We start from the raw sequence: 23460 nt of genomic DNA, 5'->3' as shown, positions 1-23460 counted from the left end.
CTAGTTAAACAGTGTTTTGCTCTGAGCAGCAAAGATGCCCAGATGTCTATAATTCAGGCAGAAGATGGCAGAAAGAGAAGGCAGAGCTGATGCAAACTGTAAAGAAAGGAAATTCGTGTTGGCTCTGTCAGCAGCATGCATTTTTTTCATATTTAGGGCAGTATGCAGATACAGGTACATTTTCTTCAAACACAACAAACATGGACAATAGGCAAGGACTGAAGTGGAAACAGAATATTGCCACATGCAGAGCAAAAGCAGGGACTGCCAATATAACCATTTGATTCTTGCTGACCATACAGATTATGACTCTGCGTCAGATTTCACTTGCCCTTATTCAAAAGAAAGAGAGAATGGGATGGCTGGTTTGAAGGCTTTGTTCTTTTAAAAGTAAACACAGGGACCAATCCCAATTCAAACTTTTCCTTAAGTGCAAAAAACTTTGGTTAACTTCTCCAGCCCAATTTTTTTTTAACTTCCTTGGTTCTCATCAAAATGGAAAGCAAAGTGTAGAATTCTACAAGAAAACCTGTTCTCATGAGATCTCCAGACCCAATCTGATGACTCCCACTGAGTCCTGAAGCTGTCAAGGATTCTCTAAGCCCTAACTGCAAATGGTCTTTAAAATTCCCATTTTAAATGATCAAAAAAGAGTAATTCTTTCCTAATCCATGCAGGATTGGATCTTCCTAGTGTTGCTTTCAGAATCCACTCCTATACAGGGACTTTATTATATTAGTATCATGGTGGCACCAAGAGAAACCAAATTAGATTGTGCAAACATTACCCCCATTTAACAGAATGGAGACGTAAAGAGATTATGTGTCTTGCCCAAATTCTTAAAAAAAGTTTGCAGCAAAGGCGAGAATTGGTCTCCTCAGTCTCATCCAGTCCCACAAAAGAAGGTAGGCGCTGTAGTTAAAACAAACACCTGCTCCAGCTCAATTGCACATCATTCTCCCTAAAAAAGTACAAAAACAACATCCGGTCTACAAATGCAGATCCACACCCCTTGGAGTTTTGTATTTCCTATTCCAGATCTTGTTCTCCAACGTTAGCAGTAGCTAGAGCACGCAGAAGCCTACAATCAGGAGAGGTGGGTTCTATTCCTGGTAATGCCACTTATGCACAGTGAGATCCTGGGCAACTCAGGTAACGTCTCTGGTCCTCAATTTTCTTCTCTGTACCCTGTAGTATTATCTATCTCTGCAAGGTGTTGTTTTAAGGCTCTTTAAAAACCATGGATGAAAGTGCTACAATTATGAGAAAGGTCCCTGAAGAGGAACAGGGAAGTGAGTGGGATGACTGTGGGCAACTATATTCAACACCTATTTGCCTGAGATAATATCAGACCAACCTGAAAAAACAGGGCAAAACAGCTCCAAAACATGGCTGCTGCTCGGCTCTACTGTGGCTCTGACACGCCTGTCAAATTTGCCATTTCGTCCAAATTGGTTAATGGATGATGAAGGAGGCTGATGACTGGTGCCTGCTTGAGTATCATGATCACTGCCGCAGTGGATTCGCTGGCTGTCTGAGAATAAGAATGAGCCTCGTTGTCTCTGTCAGGGCTGTATTTGTATGGCTTCCAGTAAGGGGTTGGTGTAGGAGTCTCCAGTGACCTCAGCAGGGCAATGGAATGGAAAGAGTGGAATGCTTAGTCCATTGTCTTGTTGAAGAGCTCCATCCTCTCAAATGGGAGGTCCTGGATAGTGTCTTGGACTTCTCTCATCATTCCAAGAGGCCCACCTCATGGCCACTGATCTCGGTGCTGTGCTGGAAGTATCCGGGGCTGCCTAGGGGGCTGTTCTGGAGACAATTTGGCCTTTTAAAATCTCTGTTAATTCCTCCCTACGGTCTTGTGGCACTTTCAACAGAAAGGGAGTCATCCTTTCCCAGGTCAAGAAATTATATTTGTCAAACAACTCCCTGCAGTTGCAAAGAGGCAGACAAGTAAGCTTGCACCTGACGAAGCGTAATTCTTTGGGAGCCTTGCCCTTAGGCAACCCTTCTGTAAATTTCCATTTCTGCTGGACTGCTTTAATGATCCAGGGTTTGTGTGGGAGAAAAAGCACTTGGAACTTCACAGGAGCATCTGATAACACTTCGCTACCTGTTTAGAAGGGGTTGGACGGTGGCCAAGGTTTCCCAGAATCCCTCGGGTGGTTCTAGCATGCCCTCATTGCTGGGAAGAACTATCCTGGCTGGGGATAATGCAGTCAAAATATCAAAGCGTTTATTTCTCTTGTATGACCGCCGTTTTGGTATCTAGGTGTGACACTTTCTCGGGTCACCAATAACAATGGTCATCGTGTAACCCCTCTGCCTTGATGAGAGAAAGATTTGCTGGTGTTACACTGTGTGACAGCTCCCTGTCTCCCCAGTCTGTTAGCCACTCCAGACAAATTTCGCAGGACTCTGTCACCCCTTAACTTTGCCCTGCAGGTAACACTTGCTGCACCCCAGTTCCTGAGCCCCCGGAAGAGCTTTCCCCTGGAGCATCCAGCCCCTGTCCCTGGATATTCACATAAATTACCAAGATTGCGACCTCCAAAGAGACAGTGTACACACCAACTTGTTTGATTCAACTAAGAATTTACTCTTTGCTTAACATTACAGCACTGAGATCTACTTAAGATAAAACCAAGAGAAGTTTATTAGCAGTTGGCGAGTTTCAATTGATTCCGAGTAACGATAGTGGAGACAGAATTGGTTATAAACAAAACAAAAGTGTAACATGCTTCTAAGAGACTAAACACAACTTTAGCAAGCTAAAATCTTTGTCTCAGTCAAGTTTCTCATCCAAGGCAGCCTCTCAGCATCACCACCCCCAGGCCAGGATCGAGCTTTTCTGGATACAGAAAACACTGTCATTTTTGTTCCCTCAGCGATGGTTAAACACAATGTCTTTTTGCCTCCTTCTTGTAGTCCAGTAAACCTTTGAAACGTATTCCTGCTGTTTGCTCTCTGGAGTGCTGGCGCCATGTTGCTTTTCTCATCCTCTTATTAATTTGCTTTTCCTATTGACCTCAAATGCAAACGAATGCCCACTGCGTTCGATTTATCCTGTTCACTTTACATCAGAGCTCTTGGCAGGCAGGTAAAGCAACATAACTTTGTCTGGGGAAAACTTGTTTATCAACACTTCTGGGTTACATAGTTTAAACATATTTTTAGTATGTATACACAACTTCTTGCATGACACCTGTACATACATCTCCCAATGCTTATGATGACCAGTGTGACATACGCTTTTATTTGATACCTTACACAACACTGTTTATTGATAAATACTGTGGAAGCAATGCATTAGGTGTAGTGAGTCTGTCAGGCCTGACAGGCCTTGCAGTTACAGAATATTGAACCCTTTGCCATCTGGCGTTACGGACGTCTTAGGGTCACACTAGGTCTCTGCGATGCACAGTAGGCGATCCAGAAAAGCTATAAAATAGCCAACTGCCAGGGAGGGGGTTGGCAGAACTGCCTCACCAGGTGATGACAACAATTCTTTTGGTGGAGACTGGGGATCCTGTTGTTCTGTTACTCCCAGCTCCTGGGTGCCAGTGATGAGTTCTAGTATCAGTGATTTGGGCACAGATGCCTCTGGGGAACCTGCTCTCCTTCTCGTCCTGGACCTACTGGGTGGGGATCTGATGCGGGGCACCTGAGATCCCTCAGCATAGCCAGGGCAGCATGTTTCTCTCAGTAGCAGCCAGGTGTGACTGACTGATCCAATACCACATGCAGTTCTTTTGCCATGGAGCGCTGTGAGAAACATCTCTGGTACTAGCTCTAGGGTTGCCATCAAAAGGCTGCTTCAGGCCAATGGGAGCTGCTGGAAGCAGGGCGGGCCGAGGGACGTACTGTCCACCACTTCCAGCAGCTCCCATTGGCCTGGAGCAGCAAACCATGGCCACTGGGAGCCACAATCAGCCAAACCTGCAGAGCAGCAGGTAAACAAACCGGCCTGGCCCATGAGGGGTTTTCCCTGCACAAGCGGCAGAACACGTTTGGGAACCACTGATCTGGGATATAGTAATAGGTAAGGCACAGGAGGTAACTGTTCTGTTCTACCCAGCAATGGTGAGGCCTCAACTGGAGTGCAGTGTCCAATACCCGGCACCACATTTTAGGAAAGATGTGGTCAAATTGGAGAGGGTCCGCAGAAGAGCAACAACAACAAAAGGTTTAGAAACCATGATCTATCAGAAAAGGTTAAAAACATGAGGTATGTTTAGGCTCGAGAAAAGAAGACTATGGAGGGACCTGATAGTCTTCAGATATGTTAGGTGTGTTATAAAGAGAACAGAGATCAATTGTTTTGTATGTCCACTGAAGAAATGACAAGAAGTAATGGGCTTAATCTGCAGCAAGGGAGATTTAGGGTACATATTAGGAAAAACTTTTCAACTATAAGGATAGCTAAGAACTGCAGTAGGTTACCAAGGAAGGCTGTGGAATTCCTATCACTGGAGGTTTTAAAAAACAGGTCAGACAAACACCTGTCAGGGATGGTCTAGATTTATTTGGTCTTGCCTCAGCACAAGGGGCTGGATTTGACGATCTCTCAGGGTCCCTTCCAGCCCTGCATTTCTAGGATTCCATGTCCCTGGAGCTGAATCTTGACTCTTCAGTGAGAGTAGATCTTGGTCTCATACTTGGCACGGTGGTCAGCACTGGTCCCTGGGCTGGCTTACTGACCATCACTCCAGTCTTAGAAGCTCTGTCCTTGCAGAATGATGTCTCTTCTCCTCCCTGTAGCACAGCATCTCTTGATGTTCAGAGCCATGCTTGGGCTCCACTCAGCCCTGCCTCTCGGTCTCCCACTTGTATTGGGGAGCCAGTGCTGGCTCCATTGATGATAGTTATCAATGCCGAGACTGTCAGCTGATGCTGAAAACCTAGTGCTGAGGTGGTCGCTGTTGACCTGGCCAGTACTAATTTTGATTTTGTCTTCTTCCTTGCCTTTCTTTCACAGCTGACCTGCCAGATGCGGTATCTGTTCAAAGGGGTACTTACTGACGATGACCCTTTCAGTTCTTTGGAAATGGATGTCTCCTCCAGATCACAGGTGACGCACATCAGTTGCTCAAGTAGATGTCGCTTCTGCCACGCATCCCTTGATTTGCCAAGTCCTCAAGAAGGCTTTACACACCTAGCACTAATTGGGGATGTGGTTCTCCCCCCAGACAAAATAGGTATTGCTTATGTCCATCAACTGCGGGGATGAATCCATCACAGGTTGGGCAGGGTTTAAACCCGAAGAGTTTGAAGTCTACCACGGTGGTAAATGCCTCATCCCATTATACAGAAGGAACAGCCAAATTAAGAAAATAAAGAATAAGCAGCGTGAAGATTAGTGAAGAAAACCTGTTGAAAAAAGATGAGATTGATGCTCTGTAGAAATGGTGGGTGGGACACCATGAGGCTCCATCTCACTGCCACGGGGGCAAATGGGAACTGAGGGAGGGTCAAGGCTGTTCTGCCCTTCATGTCCTTGCACAGAAGCATGAGGCAGCTCAGGGCCCATGTGAGACCCCAAAGGACACTCCCAGTAAAAAGAATCCTCGTGTGCCTGAAGTGAATGCACCCCTACACTGGGATCCACACTGACACATGCTCAAAGAACAACAGCTCTTCTTAAATAATTAAATCAATCGGATGCATGCATGAAACCAGGACTCTGGAAAAAAAAAACAATTTTAAGCCCTGGATTGTTTACTTGTAATCATTTTATGCTCCATAAAGTGTTATCATAAAACCCTGAGATTATCCAACACACCATTATGTATCTATTGAGATTTCTACATAGTACAACATTTTGCAAGTTGTACGCAAACCTTTCAACCAGCAGCAGAGACAGAGAAAAACAACCTGCAAGAGAGTCCTGATGTCATAAAGTATATCTACAACTTGGGCTGAATTTAGTCTAAAGGACAAGAAGGACTACAATCACCAAGGTCACAAAAAAGCTGAATAAAAAGTCTTGTGTTGTACCGTTTTTATGTAATGACAAGGTCACTTTAAGCATAGAGGTGATAACCCAGCCAGCTGTGAAACACACTGGGCTCTTTGCTTCCAGGGGCTCTTGACATTAAAAAAAGCAAACAATGAAAGGAAAGGACTTGATTTTCTTAAATGAAAACCTGTTAACGCCTTTCATGCCACCCCCTCAACTAGGGATAGAATGGGGCGGACTGGGTTTAGGGAAAAATAACAGTCACTGAACAGTAACATTCACCCACACAGTCCTGGAACTGGCTGGAAACCCAACACATCTGGCTGATCAAGCAAAAGGGTCTGTTTTTTCACCTTGTATCACATTAATTCTGCTACCATTTTATGGTTGTAATTTCATAGAGCCCACAAATGTTTATAAAGGTACATTTTCTGTGTGTCACAGAATGGCTCACTTGATAATTACCTGTTCTGTTCATTCCCTCTGGGCACCTGGCACTGGCCACTGTCGGAAGACAGGATACTGAGCTACATGGACTTTGGTCTGACCCAGTGTGGCCGTTCTTATGTTCAGGATAGAAAGCTCTTTAAACTCTCATTAGTGTTAGCAAAATGACTTTAAACTGGGCATCCTCTTGCACAACACTTCTGTGCCAGAGTGTCTTCTAGTCATTTCTGCTCCTTTCATTGATAAGGTTTTACATCTGCTAGCCATACAGAGTCTACGCCCCTCTGGAAGAGCGAGCTGGATTCTATTGTACGTTATGAACCACCACAAAATTATCAGCTAAATTCTCATCATGGAATCTGTTACCCTGGATGGTGATTTAGCAGGCAATAAGAATACAACTTGATGTACAGACCTCAGGCTAAGTGTCCCTACTGGCAATTAGGAAAAAAAAATCTCTTGGTTTGAAAATTGATCAGATTCAATATTTGCTGATAAGATGCTAAACATGGAACATCACAAATTATTCTTATTAATACACTTTAAAATGAACACTAATGCTGAAGCCAGGAGAAGGAGGGTCAGTGGGTTAGATCCATGCAAACAAATCTATTTGAATTTGCCACAGTAAATTCATAGGTCAGAGGTTTGGGCTCACTGCAGTGCTAGAGCGAGGAGCAGATTGCCTTCTTCCTCACAGAAAGATCATAAAATTCTTATGCCTTCTAGTGTGTTCTTTTAATTCAACTGTTCATTGAAAGACATACATGTTTGCTGCCTCCCAGTATAGCTTATTTTAGCCTGTTCATTGCTCTAGACACATCTCCATTTGTGACCACTAGGCATCTGTCCGCCTTATTGTTCCAGGCTACCTTTCATCACACTACGAACATGTAATCTGCCATACCAAGCTGGATCAGTAGTTCCTCAAATCCAGTATTGCCTCTGGCAGTAGCCTACACCTGATACTTAGAAGGAAGGGAGCAAAAAATGTAATGCCAATGTGCCTGGTCAACTGTGCAGTGCTGCATGGGAGCAGGGAAGGAAGATTCATTTCTGATCCCTGCTACAGCCAGCTCAGCCCTGGAATATTCGAAATGATTACTCCTATGTTCCCTAGAGCACAACAAATGCGATTACTGGTTACAAAATGAGGCAGCCTCTTCATAAATCCAGCTGCAGTAGCTGTCTCGGTGTCCTCCTGTGGCAGCATAACGAACAGAGTAAATATCTGATGTGTGAAGAAGCATTTCCTTTTCATAGTTTTTAATTTACTCTGCCATTCATTTTATTGGGTGACCACCATGACCTTGCATTAGCAGACAGTGAAAAAAGAGAAACCTGTTTTCACTATGCATTGTCATCATCCTACAATCCCTCAAGTAAGTATCCGCTTTCCACCACCCAGGCCTCGTGCTCCTCCTCTGCACCTTTCTAGGAGGTCTGCATCTAACTTTCTCCACTAACCGTTCCAGCTCAGCCATCTCTTCCCTTTGTTTTCCACACACACAGCTCAACTTTTGCTTAAGTCCCCTCCCCTGCAGCTGCCCAGTACTTACTAATTTTTGCCTCTACAGCATTATAGTGCGACTGGCGCTTCCTGTAATATTTATTGTACAGTAAATTGATCTAGTGCCCCTGATGGTATTTCAAAAGGAAACAGTTCAGGAGTAATGTCCCTCGCGGTGCCGCTATTAAAAATACTTTACAAAGGGAGTTTGCCACAAGAGGAAAAGCAGTGTAATCATTTGAGCTAATCACTGCAGGCAGTTTAGTGTCCCCAAGGGTCTGTAAAAGTCTGAAATAGAAATATGTTAGAGCTCCTACTCTCTTCACCAGAACGGATGAAGGATCTCAGACTTTCACAGCTGACTCAAAGCCCACTGATTTCAAGGGGCTTTGGATCAGGCCCAATCACTTGTGTGCGAATTCTCGTCAGGCTCTGCAGAGACTAATCAGAACACAGTCTATAATGATTATTTAACCGGGCTTTATACTTTTGGAACAGAGTTGCATGGCTGTCCATAGTGTACACACACACACACACACACACAGACAGCCACACCCACACACACACCCACTCTCTCTCTCTCTCTCTCTCTCTCTCCTTTCTTCATCCCAAACAACCCTGCTACCAAAGAGGACACAAAGAAAGTGGGTCAGCAGCAGCTTACAAATCACTCATGTTTCAGAATGAGGAAACACTTTCTGACAGCCACCTGGGGCTCTTGTAGGAAAGGGATGTTTTTTTCCCCCAAGGTCTGATTTTTAATTTTTAATTAAATTTGCACAGGTTTAACTTGATCATTTAAGTGTAAAGCCAAGTTAGCCACAGGAAACACACTGGGATGGTATAAGGGAAAAGTTAGAAAGTTAGAGACATTTCTGTAATTCGGTTATCAAAAAGCAATTATTATTCGGGATGGCTACTTTAGGCACTGAAAAGCTACAGGGAAATTAAAAAAAATAAATAAATCACACCACTCCCACTCCTTACTGAAATACCAGAGTCATTAGAAACTATAGGATTTTCTGATCATCCAGAGGCTGCTATTTGAGATCCTTATGGCAGCACCGTTTGGCCACTCTGGTATCTGTTGTATTACTGTCTAACTGCAACTTTGCCACTTCTAAGTGAACATTTGGATAAGACATAAAAATGCAGGGCACACATGACAAGACGGATGAATCTTGTGCATGAGGCCTGGCAACCAGCATGTAAAGTCCTGCTCCAGAGAGCTAGATCTGTCCTCTGCTAGGATTGCACCAGGACTGCACCAGCCACTTGAATCTCTGGCTGCCTTGATACGCAGAGGGGCTAAATGGACAGCAGGAACGTCTGGAAAGGATTGTTAACCAACAGAGCTACTTAGCATTCTGCACCTTGTTTCCAAGGAATACAGTGGAAAGAGAACATTAATAAGCAACAGATGAAGAGCAAAGAGTTCAAAGCTTTTATTCAGAAAAGAAGCAGAAGCCTTTTGGGAAGAGGTGATCAGCTGCTTTCCAGTTAAACAGAGTTACTTTTCTGTCAGATCTTTAAAGCCCATTTATTTTTCAAAAAGTGGTGCCTGCGTCTATATAATTGCCATGAGTGAGGGAGACAGTTGTCCCCACACTTGCAGCTTCTCATTTGCTGCAGAGTTTCTGAACCTCCTAGTCAATGCAGAGGCTGAAATGATATAGCATTCTTTTGCCATCAAATAAAAACAAAGCACTGTCGGTTTTGGAGGAGATAGATCCCAGCTTCAAGTACTCTAAACAATTGTCCCACAATCCCCATCAGCTCCATTCTCCTTTCACTATACGAAAGGCAAAGCACAAGTCTGTCGGTCTCCTTTTAAGTGTATGAATCCCATCAGCAGTAATGGATAATGGCATTCAGGTCTATCTACATTACTTACATGACACCCATTACTGGGGTACCTGAGCACCTCACGGTCTTTGATGTAATGTACTGCTGCTTGGTGCTGTCCAACTTCATTTATCCCCATTCTACAGTTGGGGAACTGAGGCAAAGAGAAATTAAGTGACTTGACCAAGGCCACACAGGAAGTCTATGGCAGAACAGGGAACTGAACCAAGGTCTTCCAGCTCCTATGCGAGTGCCCTAACTACTGGACCATCCTTCTTAGCAAAGATGTCTGCTAAGGCTCCTATGTGCAGCACAAAATCCTGGCCAACCAATGTGCCCAGATGGATTACATTAAATGGGAGTTCTTACTCAGCAATACAGGAGTATTTCTTTCACTATAACTTTAAAAAAAATTAATTAGATGCCATAACAAAAAGCACAATCTCTCTGTTAAACAGAATCTGTCCTGAAGAACCATTTTCCTCCACTTAATTTCATTATCTCAAATAAAAGCTGTCCATTATTATTCAAACAGACGGCAAGGAAGATGGACATCCAGAAATATTTCAAACCTTGACAGATGCCACTGTGGATTTTATGACTAGAACAAATAGCTAAAATCAATTTACTGAGAAGCCCCCAAAATAACTGGTGGGGTACCTGGCAGAGCTAATGAATACAAGAAAACACTCATTATTTAAAAACTCCCCAGTACTCTTCAGGTTCATCATTAAAAATGTGCTCCTACTCAGCTGGTCCAGTGACATACAATTAGTGCAGCGTTTCACTAACCCAATAGACGACGTACACCTCTACCCCAATATAATGGTGTCCTTGAGAGCCAAAAAATCTTATCGTGTTATAAGTGAACCTGCGTTATACTGAACTTGCTTTGATCCACCGGAGTGCGCAGCGCCCTCTCTCCCCCTTCCGGAGCACTGCTTTACCGCGTTATATCCAAATTTGTGTTATATTGGGTGGCGTTATATCGAGGTAGCAGTGTATCTGGCATTAACTCTGTTGCCTTAGCCCAGCCCCTCCTGTGAGGGAAACCACTAAGAAAAGATAGACCATTCTCCTCCATGAAATCAATGCTATCCCCACCGTGCCCCCACTTGTTCAGTTCCACAGAGATGTAAGTGGTAGTTCCCTGAGAAGCTCTTCTGTAGAGAAGATGCTGGGAGGGCGGACTACAAGGGGGAGAGATAGCGGGAAAGTAGGAAGGATTTCAACTTTGATAGACTTTTAACCATCTTTTGTAGTGGGCAAATCTGACAGGGTGATCTCAGGAGCGCGGGCAGCCTTTTTTGGCGCCCTAGGTGGCGGAAGGTCCCGCCCCCAAAACAGTGACCCCAACAGAGGCAACGGAAGGTCCTGCCCCCAAAATACCGCAGATGACCATGGCGGCCGAATGTTCAGCCGCTGCGGTCGCCGCCCCCCAAATGTCAGTGCCCTAGGCGACCGCCTGGGTCGCCTAATGGGTTGTGCCAGCCCTGGGTAATCTGCAAACTCAAGAGTGGACATTATACTGAGTGCACTTGAGAGCCAGGCTGAAATTGCATTCACCTGCTGACTAATTTATTTTTAGATAGATGAATAAAATAAATCCATCGTTAGTCTTTAAATTGTCGTCATCATCATGATATGGGTAGACAACCAGAGATGCTGTTTGGGGTGATCAAAGTTTCATGCAAGGCTAGGCTAAGAGGGGCAGCACAAACTACTGAAAGTCCACCTCACATACATTTGTTTGGCTGTCCCTGCTCTGCTGCCCCACTATGCATTATGCAACCAAAGAAACACTTCTGCTGACTTGCAATTGGTTGATTTGTTTCTTAAATTATAAACAGTGCCTTCAAAGATTTTTTAAAAAAATATTGGGCCAAATTCATGGCCCAAGTCCCCAGTGACACCAAGTCAGCCTAAAATCTCTGCCCCATGAGAGGGCTTTGAACTGCTGGGAAGAGCAGAGACTAAGGCACCTGACAAATGTGCCGATTTGGCCCATCTTTCCAGGTGGCCTCCATCCTCTGGACCCCCAGATGCAGTTTAATGCTGCCTCATCCTTGTGAAGGCAGCTGCAGTACTACCATCTGCCTTGCTCCGAGGGCAAACCCCTCCTCATATACAGTTGCCTCTGAGGATGCAAAACTGCATCCCCCAGGCAAGTCATGTCCAGCACGTAATAACCATTCCAGTTTTTCATTTGGCATATCAAATCACATTTAAGTCACATGCAATTCCCGCTTCCATTGAAATCAATGGCAGAACGTTCACCCCTTGCATACTCTTCCATTGACACGACAGCTTTGTGAAACTAAAACCAGAGAGGAAAAAAGGCAATAAAAATGGTACCTAAGAAAAGTTTCCCCAGCTGTAAAATGGGAAGAACAATACTTCCCTCCTACTCTTATCTGTCACTTCTATTTAGATTGTAAGCTCTTTGGGGCGAGGACTGTCATTCACAGTTTGTTCTTCCAACATATAGCACAACAAAACCCTCTCTGACCTGGCTAAGGCTTCTAGATGTTACCACAACATAGATCTACATTATGTAGAAAGACGACCACTAGCCATGTTAAAAGAATGTTCTTTAGGTCACAAAGTCAAGGCCAGTTCTAAGGTTGCCTGCGCAACCTTAATCCTGCTCCCCTGTGCATCCATCCTGTTCATGGAAAGAGGCAAGATTCTGTGGAAAAAAAAACAGTGTGAGACCACGTTATTAAAGACTGTGAGAGATGCACAAGGGGGAGAGACAATCATAAATGTGGCATTTCCCAACTTTTGAAAAAATTGAGAAAGCAGAGGGAAAAGTATTTTCAACTTTTGCTACCATTTTTCTCTGGAGAAACAAAAGGGAGAAAGTTATACTTTTTAAAAGTGGGAGAAAAAGGGCTTTTTTCAAAAAATGTCAACATTTTGAAAATTCTGTTCCAAATGGAGTTGAAAAATGAAAGATTTTGAGAAAAATGTATTTTTTCTATGAAAATAAGTGTATTTGTTATCAAACCCCCCTCCCCAATTTTTTGACAATGTTTTTGACAAGTTGTAATGTCCAGTTACTAGTCTGGCACACTGACAACATTTTCTTAAGGAATGCAAGAGAAAGAAAATGATATTTTTTAAACAGGTTGTAACTCAGTCAAACTTGGATGATACTTCCTGGGACAAAAAATAAAGAGTCATATTGCTAGTCCTAGGGCTTTGTCTCTGTCAAATTTCATGGCTGCGATTAATGGAGGAGTAAGAGCACTCAAAAAAAGGCTGCAGCAATCTTTCTAATAGTGTTAGACAAAGTCTATATATGGGTTGCTATCAGCTCTCCCTATTCAAAAACAACCTTGAAGGCTAAAAATATCCTGCATAGTGGGGCCAGCAGAATCCTTGGATTTGTGAAATAAACATTAATCCATTGTGTCCAGAATGCAAAACTGGACTTAGAATTCCAAGTACAAGTTTGATAACTTCCTCCTAATGGTCATTTATCAACATGACAGAAAACCCCCACCACATAATTTCTCATCTTTGCTCAAGCAAGGCAGGCAGCAGACAGGAACAGCAGGCAGCATGCCAGTCAGAGTGGAGGGAAGTTGCATAGCACCTGCATGCAATATGCCTGGCTCTGGCAGGTGCTATTCACTTTCAAGAGGACTGAAATTCACACAGATAAGAGCAGAATTTAAACCAGACAACCAAAAAACAAAGCAGCTCATGCCAGGATTGTGGGTCCATGCTCATTTCTAACAGAATCTTTTTTCCACATTTCCTCTTACATGTTCCAATTCCCAAAGACACCACTGTCCAGGGCCAGATTAACATAGGGGCATTAGGGGCTTCAGCCCTGGGCCACAGGCTAAGGGGGGCACCAGCGCAGCAGGGCTCAGTCAGGCTGCCTGCATGTCATGGCCTCACACCGCTCCCAGAGATGGCCGGCTGCTGGCATGTCACTGTGGGCCCTGCAGGAAGGAGGGGAGGGGGCAGCTCTGCACGCTGCCCCTGCCCTCAGCAATGTCCCAGCAGCTCCCATTGGTCGCTTGCAGCCTTGGCAGTGCACAGAGACAGGCAGAGACGTGCTAGCAGCGGGCCACTTCCAGGAGCGGCGTGGGGCCACGACAGGCAGGCAGGCAGCCTGCCTGAGCCCTGCTGCGCCGTGGTCCAGGAGCCACCTGTGGTAAATGCTTCCCAGCCGGAGCCCACACATCACCCCCCCTCCTCAACCCCAACCCCCTGCCCTAGGTCAGAATCCCTTCCTGTACCAAACTCCCTCCCAGAGCCCGCACCCCTCACCCCTCCTGCACGCAAACTCCCTCCCAGAAAGAAATATAACGGCTGTAATAAGATAAGTAGGCTATTTTGAATTAACTATATTCTATGTGTTTTAAGACTGAAATGTAACCACAGAACGGCTTTATGTTAATTAAAAGGCAAGTTTAGTATAGCGTTAATAGCCTGGATGCCATAACAGTGATTGTTTTGTTTTAAATTAGGAAAAAGACTTATACACGGAGGCCCCACAAAATCTAATAGCCCCGGGCCCATAGGAGAGTTAATCCGACCCTGTCACTGTCCCCGCTTCCAAGTCCTTCTTTTAAGGGCTCACTGAAGTCAATGAGAGTTTCATCTGATTTTGGTTCAAGCCGTTAGACTTTTGTTTCTACTATGACATCCATCAAAATGATCTAACTCAAGCATTACAAATCATTCCTTCTTTTGAGCTTCCCAAGGTGTCCTGCCTTCTGTATTTCTGTCTACGAAGCTGTTAACTCCTGACCTTCATTTTATGTTTAATGGAGCAAATCCAGCCCACCTTCCTCACGCCAAGTAGCCACACTGACGCAGTGGAGCTGTGTGCCCCATTCTAAGGCCCCAAGAGTAAAGCTGTTGTAGGTGTCACACAGCTTTTTCATTGTATTAAAATAAAAGAAATGGCAGAATGGGCATGAAATGCTTTCTCAGCTGACCCGGACAACTTTCACAAGCCAGACTCAGTTGGGTTTGGGAGGGGACTGTGGGCTTGATTTTGCAAGGCTGGGTCTTTCTGTATCCGGACAATGTTTAATGCAGAGGCCCAGAGCTCCCATCCGTTTCACTGGCAATAAAATGCCTCCTCTAGTGGTCGTGCAGCAAAGAGATATTAATACCACCAAGTGCAGCTATACCACCAGTGGAATGAATCTTATATCCACCAACACAATGCCTTTAATGCACAGCAATAAAATGTGAATACCTTTGCAACCAGTTCTCTGTTTCAATACAACCTGTACATTTAAACTATAAACAGTTTGATTAAATGAGATTTAAAAAAAAATTCCCATTGTACCACGTTTTTCACATAAAATAACCATTTTGAGACCCTCACTTACTGCAAATCAATTTTACAGAGGGAGTGCTCTCTTGGGGCATCATAAGCAGCATTAAAATGACAGGCAGCAAAGCCTTCCATTATATTCTGTGATACACTGTGAAGTGAGAAGGTTCCAGAGTGTATAGGCTGTTTATATGAAGCAGCTGACAGCACCAGTCTAGCCATGTAGTGGGAGAGGGTTGCCGGCCAGCCATCAAAGTCTGGAGGATTATCCAAGGTCTCTCAGTCTAAAGAGTTTACTGAAAGATGTTTGGTGGGAGAATCGATTCAGTTTCACTTGTTCCCCGCCCTCCATTTGACCGTGTTGCTTCTGCACTCATGACTAACTACTGCATAAACTCCAGTAGGGGGCAAACCTATTGAAGACATTTGTCCGCTTCAGAGGGGCCCCATTGACTGCAGTAGTTCCATTCAGACCGCACGCAGGTCTCAAACAGAGCAGTATAGAGTAATACTCCAGATCAAAAGGGGAACACGATAGCCCCAGGTAACAAAGTAAACACAAGGATGCTCTGGTATCTAGTTATCTATGGCTGGGACTATGACCAGGCATAAGCCAGGCACATTGGGACTATGACCAATAAGACAGGCATATTGCATGCAGTGCTATGCAACTTGTCCTTCAGGAGCCAGCACAAAAAACTGCTCTCCCTCCCAGTCTCCTCTCCACTCAGCTTTCTCTTGCCTTTCAGCCACCCCCTCCAGCCTCACAGCTCTTCAAGGTGAAGCAAAGTGGGGATGACAGAGGACACTGCAGCTCATTAACCCTTCCCTGGCTAACGTGGAGTTTGTACTGACATCACATCCTCTTAGGTCAGGGGTGGGCAAACTTTTTGGCCTGAGGGCCACATCTGGGTGGGGAAATTGCATGCAGGGCCATGGGGTTGGGGTGCAGGAGGGAGTGCAGTGTGCAGGAAGGGGCTCAGGGCAAGGGGTTGGGGTGCAGAGTGTGGGAGGTGTATAAGAGTAGGGGCTTGGGGTGCAGAGTGCAGGAGGGGCCTCAGGGGAGAGAGTTGGGGTTCAGGAGGGGTAAAGGGAGCAGGAAGGGCTCAAGACAAGGGTTTGGGGTGCAGGAGGGGGAGTGGAGTGCAGGAGGGGCTCAGGGCAGGGGGTTGGGGTGCAGGAAGGGCTCAGGGCAGGGGATTGGAGGTGCAGGAGGGGTGCGGAGTGTAAGAGGGGGCTCAGGGTAGGGGGTTGGGGAGTCAGCCTCCCTGCCTGCCCTGGCCCCACACCGCTCCTGAAAGTGGACAGCATGTCTGGCAGTAACTCCTGGAGGTGGGCTGGGGTAGGCAGTTCCGCCATGCACTGCCCTCGCCTGTGGATACTGCCCCCAAAGCTCCCATTGGCCGCGGTTCCCCATTCCCAGACAATGGGAGCTGCAGGGGACAGTGCCTGCAGATAAGGGCAGCACAGAGCTCTCCCCCTCCCCTAGGGGCCACAGGGACGTGGCTGCTTCCAGGAGCAGCAAGGGGCCAGGGCAGGCAGAGAGCCTGCCTTAGCCCCACTGTGCAATAGGGCTGGCAATACCATGGGCCATATTAAAAGCCCTGATGGGCTGGATTCAGCCTATGAGCCGTAGTTTGCCCTCACCTGTCTTAGGCAGTTGTTTCAAACATTTTAAAATTAAGATTAAAAATGCTCTTTCCAAATTCCAGAGCACTGTCCGTCAGAAACTCTCACGGAGTGCTTTACTAACACTGAAGGACTGAGCTTCTCAGTCTCCATGCTCAGGAAGCGTTATTCCCTTTGCAGGAGGGGAAACTGAGGTTCAGAGAGGTTAACAGAAAATTGAGAAAGGAGCTCAGAACTCCAGGCTCCCCAGTCATGCACTGTGAACATAAAACCTACCCCAGTCTAATCCATCTAGGTATTTCTATGCACCATTAGATCATTTCCCCAAGGGTGCACTGCCTGCCTCCCAGGAAACAGTGTTTCTGTCCAATGAGCGGCTAGAAGTTTGGCCTGAAATAACTTCTAATAAACCCCAGCTCCCTGAGCCTATACTCCCACCGGCTAGTTCAGGTTAGTCCTCCAGCGAGTAGGTTCTTAATACACTTTTTAAGCGTTGGTCTTAAGGGATGCACTATAGAACGTGTCCCATAAATGCAATAATCTTATTACAAAGTTGCCTTCTTTCTATAAGGATTGGGGGAAGAATCAGATTCAGTCTAACAGAAAAAGGGATGGGACAAGACATTAGAAACTAGAGGGGATGGGCTAAATCACACCCCTTGTGAATCATAATCTCATTCCCTAAGGTCACGAACCAAAAAGTCTTGTGTGGCTACCAGACTGTGGGATGGTGTACTTTGCAGAGGGTCACAGGATGGCAGCATTTGAGAGTTCATTCACTTTTCAAGCATTTGGCATATTTGTTTTTTTAAAAGGGCTGAAATGAACTGTTGTCTCTCCGCCCAGTTGATCTGATTCCCATGTTGCGTTATCGACTGAAATTTAAAGTGTCTCAGTGGATTCCTTGCTTTTGTCCTAATTCAGCATACATGGTCCACGGCTCTGTTGCTCTAGCATGAACAACATACATTATGAATGTCTCTGTAATTCACAGGTTACCAGATCGCCTCTTGGGATATTTATCACAGTCCCTTTGGAAAACCCTCGGACTAGTCTGCATATATTAGCTATACTTTATCTCGCTATGTGATCTTCCAACATCAACCCAAGGCAGTTTCCTCTGCTCTCTGTTTTTGTAATCTGTGGGGAGGATGGCCAGAATGCCCTCAGGGGAGCTAAATGCTTGTTTGTTGACAGTTTATAATGGTAACCTGAACACAGCAGGAGGACAAAGAAACACCTATAATGTGATTCTTTCACAACTACACAATGGGCTAGATCCAGGGATGGGGAACCTCTGGCCCGGATCTGGCCTCCTGCTTAATTTCAGCCGCCGCGTGGCTAGTCTCTGTGCCACGGGCCAGAAGCCCTGAGCCTCGGTGCCACCACGCGGGGCTGGAGCCGCGAGCACCAGCTCACCCCACTGCAGGGGGAAGCTAAGGTGCCAGGCCAGTTGGTTGGCTGCCCCAGAGGCCTTGAGGCGTAGGGGCGATCAGGAAAGCTCAGGGTCCATATGTGCCTACCCCCGCCCGCAAGTGCCGCCCCTCAGCTCCCATTGGCCACATTGTGTCCCCTTCCGGGAGCAGTGCAGGGCAGGATGGGGGGAAGCCTGCCTTAGCCCTATTGTGCTGCTGACCAGGAGCTGCCTGAGGTAAGCGGTGCCCGGCTGGGGCCCACATCCCTCATCTCCTCTTGCACCCATCCCTGAGCCCCTGCCCACATCCCAATCCCCTCTCACAGCCCACACCGCCATCCCAACCCCCCGCCCAAGGTTGGAACCCCCTCCCGCAACCTAACACCCTCTCAAAGCCTGCACCCCCACCTCGAACCCACTGCCCCAGCCATGAACCCCCTGCTGCATCCCAACCCCCTGCCCCAACCCAGAGCCCCCTCCTGCACCTTGAACCTCTCATTTCTCGCCCCACCCTGGAACCTAGGGGAAGCCCGCAACCTCCGTGCCCCGCCCCCGCACAAGGCTGTGTGTGGCCCACGACTGATTTTTTTTGTGGGTCAGTGGCCCCTGAACAGCTGTAAGTACAGGTCACAGAAATATCACCATTTCAAAGGCTTCCTTAACAGGGATGACTTACAGTAATGCTAAATGTTTCCCATCCAGAGAGAAGAGTCCTGAGCTGCGAGAAGCCTTCAGAATGATACAAACACACACACACACACACAGGGCTCTCACACCAGTTTTACACAGACATAGCAGCACTGATTTTAGCAGAGCTACCCTTGATTTACATAGGTGTAACAGAAGGAAAATCAGGCCCACATTCTGATTCAAAGAGGCCCAATTTATTTTGGTCCCACTCACAGAGCAATAATTATGCTGGGGAGACCCTGCCATAGGGTTATATGTGCCCTAGTTCAACCACTTGTTGTTCTGCTCAGCGCAGGAATTAGTGGCCAAAATTCTGTGACCTGTGTTATGCACAAGGCCCTATGTTTTGGGTATTTACTAACTTTCTCCAAAAAACTCCCAGGTTTTGAAAAAGCCAATTAATTGGGTTTGAACAATTTTAACTTGAATTGTGGCTTTCTGGGGACCTCTGCCAACTGCTCACTGTGAGTACCAGGCACCCTCCATCCCCACTCCTGCCCTCCATATTCACACATCACTTTGGAAAATCCAGGCCCAGGTTTCTACCGTATAACAAGATTAACTCAGTAGCTTGGTACAGCAGGTGTCCTTCGCAGTGAACACTTTATACCGTACACAGGATATGACTATCCTCAGTTATGCAAACCTTTGTCACTTCTTGGCTTCATTACAGCAATAAGATACACCTGGGCACAAAACCTTCAGTACATAGGAAACTAGTACAGAATGGTGCAGCACGTCTCCTCAGCAACACAGGCTACAGTGAGCACATAACACCTGTCCTCCGCTCTCTATGCTGGCTTTCCATAGACTTTCTAAGCAAGTTCAAGGTCTTGGTCTTTATCTTCAAAGCGATCTACAGCCTGGGTCCAGGATACTTAAAAGACTCAGTGGTTTGAGTATGAGCCTGCTAAACCCAGGGTTGTGAGTTCAATCCTTGAGGGGGTCACTTAGGGATCTGGGGCAAAAATTTGTTTGGGGATTGGTCCTGCTTTGAGCAAGGGGCTGGACTAGATGACCTCCTGAGGCCCTTCCAATCCTGATAGTCTATGATAAAGCTCCAGGATGAAGACCACGGCTGACAACTTTCCTCCTCTGGCCCAGTAAAACTCTCAACAATAAGAGTAAAGCTTGTTTGTGCAGGAGACAGAACTTTCCCCAGGCCTGGTCTGAGACTGTGGAATGAACTCCGCCAGGTTCTAAGGACCATCACAAACCTAACCTCTTTCCGTTTCAAGCACAAGGCACATTTCTTTGACTTTGCCTTCTCTAATAGTGCACACACTTCTCCCTCTGGAGAGAGGATGGGAGAACAAACGACCGATGTGAAGCCATGTTGTTTAATGGGCTGCCGGAAGATGCTCTGGTACTACAATAAAGAGGTCAGTATAAACACGTATACTGAATAGAACAGAACCAAAAAACCCCCCAGGAACTGAAAATACTACCTGGGTGTGCAACATGAACAAGTTAAGATGGACGCCTGTATTTCCTGACTGGTTTTTAGTAACTGTGCAAACTAATTACTTATTAATTTTAATTATTTATTATTAAATTGTATTTATTATTTTAAATCTATATAAATAAAATTAAATAATGATGCCTATCCAAGGCTTTAGGTGCTCTAGTATTATGATACAATAAATACAATTACATTAAATCTCAGCAGTTTTAAAATGACTGGCTCCACAGGCTAGCCACTTATTCCCCTTTGGTTATGTCTATACTGCAGTTGTACTCCCAGGGCTCAGGCTGTGCGGCTGTAAAGTTGCAGTGTAAGTGTTTAGGCCTGGAGCCTGAACTTTGGGATGCCACAAGGTGGGGGGCAAGTCCCAGAGCCCAGGCTCAAGCCCGAGCCCAAACTTCTACCTTACAGTTTTACAGCCCCAAAGCCCGAGCCCTGCAAGCCTCAGTCAACTGTCACGGGCCAGTTGCGGGTGTTTAACTGAAGCATAGACATGCCCTTCATTATCTAGGAAGCCCACACTCAGCCCTCTCCAAAAATCCCCTCAAACAGATTCTTTTGCAGTGTGCCCAGAAAGACACCAAATTCAGACTCTCTCAAGGGGTGGGGGGGAAGACAAATTCTGCAGTCTCAACACCCTCACAGAGAACATCCCACCAGTCACCTCCTCTCTTTCACAAAAAGGGGGATCCAGCTTGGTAGACCAGCTGACCGCAGCTGAGACAGTATGATACAGGGAGGGGACAGTTTGTCAGGTCCGGGTGGTCCCACGCCACACAAGGATTTATTAGGCCATAACCAACACCTTAATCTCCACCAGGAAGTCAGTGCAGACCATGGAGCCCTGGTATCATAATGTAGTATTTTGCATTTCATAAATATTTCAGATAAGCACAATATCATTGAAAAAGATTCAAAGAGATAGGGAGAAGAGATGCAGGATGAGTAACAGAAGGTCAAAGATGCTTTGAACAGGTCTCTCCTACCTCCGGTCGTTTCTCCTTCTCCTGAACAGTTTTTTGGTGTGTGCAATTTCAGCTTCATGTGGCAATGGATGATAACCCTGGTTAAAAGAGGAGAAAAAAGGCAACTGTGAATTCTGAGATCTATGAGGCATTGATGTTTAAATAGTTGGTACTGGGTTCTCGTCCCACTGTGTGGATGTGGGTAAACTACATGTTGCTCCTTAGAGAGACAAGGCGGGTGAAGTAGAAGAGCTCTGTGTATATCAAGAGCTTGTCTCTCTCACCAACAGAAACTGGTCCAGTATAAGATATTACCTCACCCACCTTGTCTCTCTAAAATCCTGGGACCAACACAGCTACAGCTACCCTGCATGCATTGCTCGTCTGTCCTACACAACACGAAAACTGGTAGCACAGATTAAACTTTATAAATGCATCTCTCCCTCAGCTTGTAAGATCTATAAAACAGGCATCATGACAATTACCTCAGGGCAGTTCTGTGGGTTAGTTAATCTGAAGCCATCTGAAACTCTCAGATGAATAGTGTTATACAACATAAACAAAGGATTATTAACGGCACCTGGTACCTGATTTACGGGGAATTCAGGCACTCATGCCACTGAAATGTCATTTGTACCACTATGATAAGGGTGCTGCTTTATTTCCATTACAAACCATCCACACTTCTTTTTTTTTTCTAAACTCAGCAGTAAAAATTTACAACACTTATTTGGAAACATAAAGACCAAAATTTAGCTGACAGAGCATTGAAGTGGGAGTCAGCAGGAACGTCACATCGTGTGCAGCTTCATGTCCACCTCCCATCCCCACAACTTCATTCTCATATTAGGGTTTATCAGAGGACAGCAATACTCTATGCTTTGTGCTCTAATATACTCCTTGTATGTTTCTGTGACCAGTTACCTCATATAGAAACCGCAGCCGCTATATACTACAAAGCAAGAGAGACTATCACTATCGTAACTTCGTTACAGAACCTACTATCTAGGATGACTAGTTAGGGAGACCGTGTTGCCTAGAAACCATGTTGCCTAGAAATCAGAACAAGCCCACTGTGAGAGTCAGAACGCTCCTGGCTTCTATTCCTGGCACCCCATTTATTCACTGTTTTAGCACAGGTAAGTCAATAAATAAATCACATACTTAGTGCTTAAAAGGCATTTTCCATCCTCATGGTACTTTACCATTATTAATTAACCTGTACAACACCTCTCTCATATAGCGGCATAATATCCCCATTTTACAGATGGGGAAAAAATGAAAAGTGATTTGCCCAGCCAAGTTAGTGAAAGAGCTGGGATTAGAACCCAGGCTCCTGGCTCCCAATTCTGTCCCTTATCTATTAGACTATGCTGTGTTCGCTGAGACTCAGTTTACCAATCTGATAAATGGGGATGATTTTACTTACTTTTCTCCTACAGGTGTCGTGAGGCTTCACTGATGCTCACAAAGAGTTTTGAGGTTCTTAGATGAAAGGCACTATATAAGTGCAAAGTATTATTTATTTTCTTGGATCTATGAAGCCATGATAACCACCAAAGGCAGTAAAAATATTTTATTTATGCACTACAGTACTTCCCAGGCTGGCAGTAAAAGCGCTGTAAAAACCACTCTTTATATTTCCATAACAATCCATCTTCTCCTCTGAGTTACAGTCTCTGCCTCAAAGCTAATGAATCACCACATGAGAGAGGCCACCAGAAAGTGGCATGCATCTGGGGAGGAGAGAGTATGTTTGAGCATGTAACAGTTCTTTGTTACACTGGCAAAACAACAGAACACACCTACCACACTTTCGAAAGTTCCCTCTCTCCCAACACCTCAGTTAAAGTTATTGTAATGGCTACTAAAGTGAACTCTAATAGCAGCAACATCACTTCAAGATCCTCGTCGGAGATGCTACAGAAGTGCAAAGGTCTTTATGAACATGAATGAATTTAGCCTCACAACCTGCCTATGAGCTAGGCAAGCATCATAGCTTCAGACATTTTAAGACTAGAAAGGAGTGTTATGCAAGTGCTCAGACTTGATCATCATAACACAGTCCAGAGAATTTCATCAAATAGTTTCTGCATGAAGCCTATAACTTTTGGTTGAGCTAGAATATATTTTTTAGAAAGAGATCCTATCCTGATCTGAAGACTTCATATGATGAAGAATCTATCACAGCCGTAGGTAAATTGTTCCAAAAGTTTACACTTTTTTTG

General features: G+C 45.4%; 1 protein-coding gene across 10 annotated transcripts in view; it reads right to left on the bottom strand.

Moving 5' to 3' along the window:
- CTIF (cap binding complex dependent translation initiation factor) overlaps window positions 1–23460 on the bottom strand; it is a 348500-nt gene that overhangs the window by 152205 nt on the left and 172835 nt on the right. For all 10 annotated transcript variants that reach the window (XR_007773256.1, XR_007773257.1, XM_050944701.1 and 7 more), the window contains one exon: window positions 21254–21330. Coding sequence is in view for 8 of the 10 variants with exons in the window: in XM_050944701.1 (XP_050800658.1) it covers window positions 21254–21330 (77 nt within the window). In the remaining 2 variants the exon portion in view is untranslated. The remainder of the gene's footprint in view (window positions 1–21253; window positions 21331–23460) is intronic.

This window comes from Gopherus flavomarginatus, chromosome 3, assembly GCF_025201925.1.
Source record: "Gopherus flavomarginatus isolate rGopFla2 chromosome 3, rGopFla2.mat.asm, whole genome shotgun sequence".
Classification (NCBI taxonomy): domain Eukaryota; kingdom Metazoa; phylum Chordata; order Testudines; family Testudinidae; genus Gopherus; species Gopherus flavomarginatus.
This window is presented reverse-complemented; position numbering and strand designations above follow the sequence as displayed.